The 9918-nt window shown below is 39.2% G+C and overlaps 1 protein-coding gene across 1 annotated transcript; it reads left to right on the forward strand.

The window, feature by feature from the left end:
• Positions 1–9655, forward strand: LOC146488553 (uncharacterized). Its single transcript, XM_085118332.1, has 5 exons — positions 1–468; positions 3679–3876; positions 5864–5908; positions 6975–7104; positions 7925–9655. Exons 1-5 carry the CDS (start codon positions 249–251, stop codon positions 8724–8726), a joined length of 1395 nt encoding a protein of 464 aa, XP_084974458.1. The 5' UTR covers positions 1–248; the 3' UTR covers positions 8727–9655.
• Positions 9656–9918: the final 263 nt, after the last annotated feature.

Genomic DNA, 9918 nt, shown 5'->3' on the forward strand with positions numbered 1-9918 from the left:
TCTTCCGTCATAATAATTCAGAGGCATATTGGACTGAAGTTAGTCCAGACTTGTGCGGTTGAGAGTTGAAACTTAGTGTTACAACTGAATTAGTTTATCGTGCTCAGGGAAACGAGAACCAAACAACCAGCTATAGTTACCTGAGCTGAAGTGAGCCAATTTTACCCAGTATTTGTCCCAGTCGTCGATGTCTAACACAGATACACCGACGCACAAAGCCCATTAAAACGTAGCATCTTTTCTTCACGATGTTTGCTCGCGTTTCAGTAACCGATCAAGACACCGGCAGTTTTGCTGAGCCAATGCCTTCAGCTATGGATAACCAGTGGTCTTCACCCAAGTTTATAACCTGTCCAGACTGCGGAGAAAGATATGACAACGGGCATAAGAGAAGGCTCATCGATACGTGTGGACATCCAAGGTGCTATTCATGCCTATTCGAGGATAAACCTTGCCCTTTGTGCCAGAGTAAGTACCGTGTGTGAACAACAGCTTGCATTTAACATGTTAATACTATAACCGGTGTAGATTAATCTCAAATCCTAAATAACCTACAGTCTTGAAAGATGTTTGTTTGTAGTGTGGAGCCTAGCAGATTGTAAGTACTCCAACGTGTTGTTTTGAGGTGTTATACGCTATTTAATTGCTGCCTTATATAACCCATCACAAATCACAAGCTTGTGACAATCTAAGAGTATTGGTCGCAAAGTAAATACTCAGGTTTAAAATGCTTGGTTTAGAACCCTTGCTCCACGCAGGCTCTGGCGACCAAGGTACCGAGTTTGCCGCCTTTACAGGTGATCGATACCAGTTAAAGTGTATTTGAAGAGGAAATAAGTTTTTCGTTTCCCAGCCAAACAACTGTGTGGATTATGTCACGTTATACTATTGCTGATTCAATAAAATAAGCTATGGTTTATTACGTCTTCACCAACCAAGTTATGACTTTAAAAACTCTCCTCTGCTCGAGAAATTGAAATGTTGTTTTCCGCGGTTATTTAAACACTTGCGAACTCGACATTTTTCCTTCATATTTGTAAGACATACATGCATCGAGAATGTTTTTTCACCAAAAGTGAATAAAGCCCCGAATTATTGCATTCAAGATGCGCCATTATTCAGAGGAAGCAGACAGTGATATTGTTTTTGCAAACCAGTTCATGGTGGCGAAATGTGGCCAATATTGGAGCATAGCGCGGGAATGAGATGTTGCCGAATTCAACCACTGTCAAGATTTAGGTGCTTTTTAACTTGACGTGACTCGTTCAGTCTTCAAAACGTTACGCTCCACGAATCACTAATTGTTTTGCGTAAACTCTACCACAAAAAGACAAGCGAGAATAGGAAATAAAATTAACCGCAAGAAAACACTCTTATATTCTGCTAGAGATGCTTGTTTGTCAGCAAAAAAACTTTACTTTGACTATGCAACAAAACAGTAAAACAATTCGAAACAGAGACGGTAAAATTCCAGCACGATCGTGGCTATTCTGGCTCGACAGGAGAATGTTTTCAAAACGGCAGGAGATTAATTGAAAGGTTGAAAGTTATGTTTAGTAAAATGACGAAACAGCGAGTCCATGAGTGCTAATGAGTTCATAAATTTTGACGTTATCACCTCTTTGTGAGTTGGTGATAATGAGAATAAACTCAACGAGTTAGCACGTTACGTTCCATTATTGAACTACTCTAGGCACGCAAAGTATTTTCATTCTGAAATAGCCGCAATTCCCTTAGAACAGTGCAATAGAAGTAATTTAAGAAACTTGTAAACATAGTTTAATTTCTATTATTCTTGGTCAAATAGTCGAGTCCACAGATGATCACGGGTTTTAAAAAAAATTACACCCATTTTGCACTACTAATAAATTCTTGCAAATTATAGTTAAATAACAATTAAAAAAAGTAAAACGAAAACCAGCTTGCAAATTTTTATTGTGTATTGATCCGAATACCACAAAATCATAATAATTCGTCATGGTTCAGTTTTTAAGAAGTTTTTAACTGAATACGTTACAAGGATAACTGCACGTTCGCTGTAAAAAAGCATTCATCCTCACAGCGGGCGAATCTTGGACGCGTGCTTTCCTGCAAACGATTTTCGTCATCTATGCCATCACAGCAAAGCTCCGGCCAAACGACACAACAGCGTATTTATCCAGCAACTAAATATGCTCCCATAATAGAGTTAAAGGCTCGCGATTCAAGAAGGGATCAAGATTTTTTTCTCTCGTGAAATCAATTAACAAAAATAATCAATCAACAAGTAAAATACCTATACTGACATCCTTTGCCACAACAGCATATGTCTCGCGAGTTTACCCGTTGTGACGAGTCAAATTCGAGCCTGAGTCAATGTCGAGTCACGAGTCAAGTTCAAGTCAGGTTCGTTTCTTTTATTTTCTTTCCTTGATATCTTTGATTCTCATTCTTGCTTTCATAGTGATGTGCCAACTGCTGTTCAACTGAACGTTAAACAATGAACAAGTCTATGATTGATTTCCTGAAAGGGTTTGTCCAGTGTTGCTGGTAACTAAAGCTTTTCACTATACCTTGTGAAGATACGACCAAAGCTAATGGACACTCGTTTCGCCCCATTTTAGATTTAAAGCACAGGGGAACCAGTTTTGTCTTACTTTCCAAGATGGCTGCGGACGATTAGTATTCCGTTTTCTGTTGAATACAACACATGCAACGAGTTGAAATAATTTTTGCTCAAAATCCCGCGGATAAGGAGAAAATTGAGGCGGCTATCTCGCTGTGTTTGAAAGAAAAAAAAAAACATGGCTGTGAACATTTTTCCCACGAAGGGAGTAGGTTCTATTCTATGTTATTTTGGGTGTCCAATGGACGCAACAAAATGGCGCTTGAGTGGCGGGGAGTAAGCCGCAGAAATTGGATGTCTGTTTCAGGTGTATGCAAATAGAGGTCTTAATCTGCTTGAAAATTTATGAACACTGAAGGATATTGTATATCTTTCTAAAAGCAGCAGCGAATCAGAACGGTAATGGCTCTAGTGATCGATAATGAAAAATGTTTCAAACCAAACAGTTAATCTTTCTGTTTACAACTGGCACATCATCATTTTAACGATAAAAAACACCCAGAAGACAAAAAAAAATAATAAAAAAATAAAAGTTGGATCCTGACTCGAACTAGGCTCGTGACTCAAACTTGATTCGGTCTCCAACTTGACTCATACATTACAACGAGTAAATTCATGTCACGCCATTGGCAGCACTTGTCACTGGTCGCCTTTGACAAAACAAAGATCTGTTCTCGAAGAAAGATTTCTTCTTTTGATTAATTCTAAAACGGTGTGCATAGCTAGAAAGTTTGGACTACGGCGACTTGACAAACTGAAGCTCTCTTTCTCCTCCTTCTTTGGCGAGTCAAGAGGGGCTGACATGGAAAACAAGGTTCTGCTGGCAGGATATGTTGTACTGTTTAGGAAAAGAAGTTAAATGGATGCCTTCCGAATAAGCTTTCTACACAGCTATATACCATTCTGCGAGTTTCACCGAGTAGTCTGGGAGTAGTTTGACTAACATCGAGGTTTTGTCTTCATTTTCACACAGGAAATGAAGAAATTCAGAGTGCGTCAAAGCATATAATATTTAACACTTATTTTCTATGTCATGATTTCTTAATTATCCTGTCTTTTTTTTTTTTCTGTAGAGATTCCACAAGACCCTAAATCTCGCTCCAGTTCTTTTCAAACCAGTGCCTCCGGTTCGGACGAATCACTTAATAGCTCAGAGAATTTACTGACATCCGGGAACTTGACCAAAGGTCAAAACTCACTCTCGCATCCAGACCTCAGCGAGATCAGCAAGACGCGGGCGCTGACCCTCCCTGCTCGTGGATACAGAACAGGTAATTAATGTTACGAGCGTAATAAATATGCGAACTAGGGTAATAACATGTTGACTAAAGACCCACACAGTTATGTTAAGGAAAAGAAATAATTAAAAAAAAATGGAACGATTAAGCCAGCTTATCTTATAAGAGAAGGAAACGAGTACAAACCAATATGCACCCGGTCCATCTTGTGCAGTATTATGTCAGACAAGTTTTTCTACATTGTTTATTACCTCAGTCCGCTTTTAATGAGCTGCCTGTTATTTTTAATCGACTTGTTATGAATGGTGGCTCAGTAAGGGTTCAGGTATTTCATAACCTTAAGCAGACTTCGAATAAAGATTTCAAATAGCCGACTTAAAAACGTTCGAAGACGTTAAATAATATTAATCCTATTTTCAGGTAAAAGACGTGGGCTGGAATGAATGTTTGTTTGTAAAAGAGGCGTAGAGAAAAGTCTCATTTCTCAGTTATGTTGTAAAACGGAAAAACAAGAATTTTCCTTTTTAAACAGAAAATATGTCTCAGAAAATCAGTCTTGGCCCTTTACTACCTAATGCGGGTCGATGGTTACTATTGGAGATATTTAGCCTTACGTTTACGGTAAGCGGCAGAAATGACCACGTGAGCATGTTTATCCTTCATTTGCCGCTCGCGGTTTTCAGATTCTCAGAAAACATAAACGCGAATTTCACGTCTGCCTTTTGCCGTAAACGCGATTGTAAATCTCTCTATTCTTCTGCGGTGTATCTAGTGGTTTGAAGGCGGCGAACTGACTGAACTTCAAAGTCAAAGAACTGGACAATCAGTAATAAGACAAAAAACAACAAATGCTATTGTCGTTGGAACAAAAAGCGGTTTTACCTTAGTTATCTTATTAAACGAAGCAGTTAACTAATTTTGTACGGTATGCTTTGGAAAGCAATAATTGAAACCCCGTGGCAAACTTGTGCAAGATTTTTCTACGTATTGTATGCACTTTTAAAATGTAACACGCATGATTGATAGATTCGAGAACAAACCCAAACAAAATCAAACTATAAAATAAATATTGCATGATATTTCTGTTGCCACCACCTGTCTCTAATAACCCTGCAGGCAGTATTGGAATTATAATACATTCGAAGAAGTGCTTCATAACAAGAAAAATATCCACCAACATAAAACACCAATCGATATGTCATTTAGAGACCTGGTGTTGATAATTGCAAGCCATAGGAATGTAAACGAAACGAGACATTTTGATTGCTTTGAAAGTAACTAATGCATGATTCGGCATAATTAGGGTTAATTTGTTTAATGAAGTCGAAAGCTTATTTTAATATCCGTTGTCCGTATATCGAAGCGAGCTGTTATTGTACAGCCACAAATAAGTGTCGGTTGCCCTTAACGGACCAACAGCTAGATAAATCACATTCACACTTCAGACTTGATGTTTTTTACCGCGGAAAGTAATATACCTACGCACCAATGACGATTAATATCCGAGAGATTTGCACTTGAATGCAAAATTTCTAAGACCGTGCTGGATTAGAATACGTTCCGCGGTTCACTGGTCAATTCGTCAGTAACTGTTATCGCTTCACGTTGCTGTCGAACCCGCGTTAAGGGAAGAGTTTTAATCTGGATAAGGTTCTGCGTTAAGACAGCTTTACTGGCTTTACTCCTGTTTTCCAGTCGCTGTTTACTATGGACGACAATGAAAAAGAAGACCTAATGTGTTTGTACTTGGCGTCAATTGTGAAGCGTCAAAAGAGTATTGTCAACGTTTGATCAGACTGAAAGAATGTTGAAGTTCAAGCGAGTAAAGCCTAAATTTTCCGACACAAGCAATAACTTGGCTAACAAGCCCACCATAATCAGAGCACGGCTAATACAAGGTTATTGTTCAAGACATTCTGTGGACTTGTTTCAGTGACGAAAACTTTCAATGTTGTTGTGTATTGGAATCCTCTCTCGTATATTGAAATCACTGATGTTGTGTTTTTTCTCTTTCTCCCAGACAACTACTTTAGGTCTCTGTACAGATATGACCCTCATGCCACTGGTAAGTTTGTAAACTTTATTGTTGCTAGTTCTCATTATACGTAAACTTGCCTGTTATGTAGGCCCTACACCTTCTTCGGATTTCTAATATCTTACTTTGTGGTTGTACTAAGAAAGGCCGTTATGATAATTCCTTTGATGTTCGGTTGAACCCCGCTGAATTGTAATCGAAAAAGGATGCTTTCCTAAACTAAGCGAACTCTTCGAAAGTGACGTTATTGTCAAACCTTATAGACTTATTTGTTGGGTAATTTGAGTTCACGAATGATAATTTTTTGGATTTAGATTACGGGAAATTCCTGAATGAACGAGTAACTACTTCGAGTAGGAGTTAGGTGACGAGTGTGACAAACAAGTCAAACGTGATAAAACAGCCTCGTGCGATTTTTAGACCGCTAACTTCTCTAAAGTCTCAAGTTAAATCAGCGTGAAACAGATTCCGTCGTTTCAGCACATTATTGATAGTTTATTTACAGTTTTTAAATCTTACTAAACCGTTTGTATTAGTAAAATCGTACAATTTCCTACTTCAGTTGGCGAAACTTCTGCCACAAGCCGGGCACAAGCGAGGCATGTTTCCTGTTTTGATCGATGGCTTAATATCCAGTGTAAACTGCCATATTTTTTTTCGTTTTTGCGGCGGTCACCTTTCACAACGAATAGTTACACGAGAATTAAAATGCAGAAACATAAAGAAAACGTTTCAGTGACCTGAACATTACAGACGCATACTCGTAAAAAAGGAATCCGAGTGCTCCCATCAGGAGTCGAACCTAAGACATGAAAAGTCCCGATAACTAGTTCGGATGCTCTACCACTGAGCTTCAGGACAGTCGTGCAGCCAAGGCTATTAAACTAGGTTCATGGGACAAACATCCTGCATGTTGCTAGGGCTTATTTAATCTGTAGGGTGTTCAATGAACTGAAGAACATTAGGCGTGTTTTAGAGTGCTTATTTCACCAAGCAAAATCTTAAAATATCACAAAAAATGTACAAAATAGATTCCAATTTTTGGTGATGTTTATTTAATGAGAAAAAGTCCAATATCATTTCATTGTGCCAACAGAAAACACAGAGGGCAAAGATTCCAAGAACAGACCAAGAACGGCCATTAATTATCACAAGTCTCTTGAGAACCTGTCAGATGAATTCTGGAAAAGCGTGGAGAGAGCATCAAGTCCACTAGGCAAAGGTGAGTTTCGTGACTTGTACTGTTTGAGCTCACTTAATTGCCGACTGTATTGATTCGCTGAGTCTCTATCACGATGTGGCTGAAAATTGAATACGTCAAACAACACTGGTGTTGGCCGAAAGTTACCAACATAAAGCGTCTCTTTTAATGACAACCCTACATCAAAAAATACCTAGTAATTATTTACAGTAAATTGCTGTCGGTATACGTTTGTACATGTATACAATAATATTTATTCATATACCGTGTTTCGTTGTCGAAGCGAAATAATCTGAGACAAAAACACGCATTTCGTTAGTGTCTATGACCAATGACGTAACACGTGCGCAACTCATATCTAATCGGCCCTCCCACTGCGCAATTACTAGATTTTAGCTAGGCGACAAGAAAAGCTACATTCTTAAATTTGACATACGCTTCTACTCTATCCACCAATTATAGGCCTATCGGGAAAATCTTGCGCACATTTCATCTGTGGGATACCGACCTATCCAGTGGATAAAAATATCCGCTCTTTGACTGAACAACTGGGGTCTGTAGTTGTTCTTATCAAAGAAACGTATTGTGTATCAGTACTGGTCCAGTGTTAGAGGTCATATCGTCACATAGTGAAAGAATGTGCAACGACCCAAGAATTTCAGTAAAAATAAACGAATTATGCTCTGCATCCTCCTCGTTCCTTTTTGAAGAGTTCGTTCTCTTACTTAGCATGTATTTACATTTGACTGTCTGACTTCCAAACGGGTTATTGCAAATATTATATTGCTGCAAATATTAAATCAGACGTTTGTTGTATTTTGACCAATAGTGTCTCCACCGGGAAGCGAGGATTCGCCGCCAACATCCAACAAATCGTCCACTGATGACGTCACATCTGGTCATAGCAGACTCTCTGTTCCAGGCCAAACACGGCCACGTTCATCGACGGAGATGAAATTCTCCGAGTTCGTCAACCAGAGCCAGAAACGTAATTCACTTAGAGCCGAAGCGTTACAAAAGCTAGACATCGTAGAGGGAAGGCCTCGAACACAGTCTGAATTCATCATCTCCAAGAGATTTCCTGAAAGAGGTAACAGAGAAAGAAATGAGGCGTATAATGAAAGGGCCACTTATGCGTTGCCAAGTAATTTCCAAGTCATAGAATCCAGTGAGCGAGGCCGATCGGCTTCCGACAGATCGTCCGATATCTCTTTCCCATTTTCCGACTCGTGTTCGGAAAGTTCCGGTGATTCTGATCACTTGACTGTGGGCAATCCTCACAGCCCGCCTTACAAAGGCATCACCAAGCGCTGGTCTTATGATGAGAATCAAAACGAAAGATTAAGGATCGCCGAAGAGCGGTTATATAATGGACTAATGCGGAGCGAGGAGCACGCTCGGCGAACAAAAAAAGTCACCAAAAATCCACTTGAAAATGTAATACACTGGGTGATAGACCCGCCTCAACATGTGCAGACTTACAGAAATCGCATGGAAGGTGAAACACGTGCTGATAACAGTAATCAACAAAGACCAGACCCGCCGAAACGAGGAGACAGCAGCAAACGAATCAGTGTACAAAGAGTTCAAGAATACAACGGACAAACATCTAGTTTACCCAAGTCCGCATCATATACTGCTCTTTGACGCGTGTGTACTGGCTTGGCGGGATTATGTGACTTTACTATCAGATAATGCTAAATGTCTTTTCAGAACGCTACTAACACATGTAATATTATATTAATATTATCATTATAGTATAATAAAGCCCTCTGGGGACCGCTGTTGACTGGTGGTCTGAAGGCTGGACACTTCATGGGCGTGCCAAACGACAGTTACGTACTTTCAAAAATGGTTGTGAAGGTTGAACATGAGATATCTAGTTGTTTCTGAGCTGTTCTTAGTTCGTGTGATTGTTTAAAGCAGATGCAGCCTAAAACCAAACTTGATTGTTTCAATTAGTTTACTCCATCCTTTTTGCAATAGCTTCTTAACATTAGGGCAAAGTTAAAAATTAAAAGACGGCTGTTGTCCATATGACACAGGTAAATATTGTAGATAAGTGTTTTAAGGGTTCTGTTGCCATGGGAACGATATGCATCAAGTGCATTGATCTTAGTTTGCTTACGCTATTAAATGCCGCTTTTTAACCCATATCCCCTGATCCTAAAAATTTTCACAAATATCTCAATCCACTTGTGATTTATTGGAATAGCAAAGTTCTCCTTAGCCTGTGCCCAGCCGCCCTCTCCCCTCAGTAAAACAAACGATTTTTCCTGAGGGGAGGATGCTTATTTCTGTAAGATTTTAGTGAGACTAAAGAGTAAGAATCACCTCATAAGCACTACCACGGGAAAGTTCTGCTCAGTAGAAGCAAAGGGTAAATAGAGGGGACAATGGGTTGTTAAAAACTTAGCAATTTTTGTAAGCTACGAGTGCTTTCTTTTACAAAAGCTTTGTATTTGGTTTTGATTACCAGTCATGGATACAATCTGATAGACTATGGTTGTATATTAAAAAGGATAGATTCAATAGACACACTGATTCTGGTAATAAACAAGCTAACTTACATCAAACCGTATTTGTTTCTTTCACTGATCGTGTAAATTAAAACAGTACATTATTGTGATTTTAAAAGCTTCATTTAATTTCATGGTAAGGAATTGAACGAGTGTGCACGAATATGATTGTAGCGTTATGCTACATGTCAGCTTTTTTTACCAACACACCCTCGATATAATCCTCCCAGTGGCTCAATGGTTAAAGCACCCAATCGGTGTCCAAAGGCCGGGTCATGTTCGATTGCCATCGGGGAACCCAACATGTTTACTTTGTCCCA

Source organism: Pavona decussata, unplaced genomic scaffold, assembly GCF_977016875.1.
Source record: "Pavona decussata unplaced genomic scaffold, jaPavDecu1.1 SCAFFOLD_9, whole genome shotgun sequence".
Classification (NCBI taxonomy): Eukaryota; Metazoa; Cnidaria; class Anthozoa; order Scleractinia; family Agariciidae; genus Pavona; species Pavona decussata.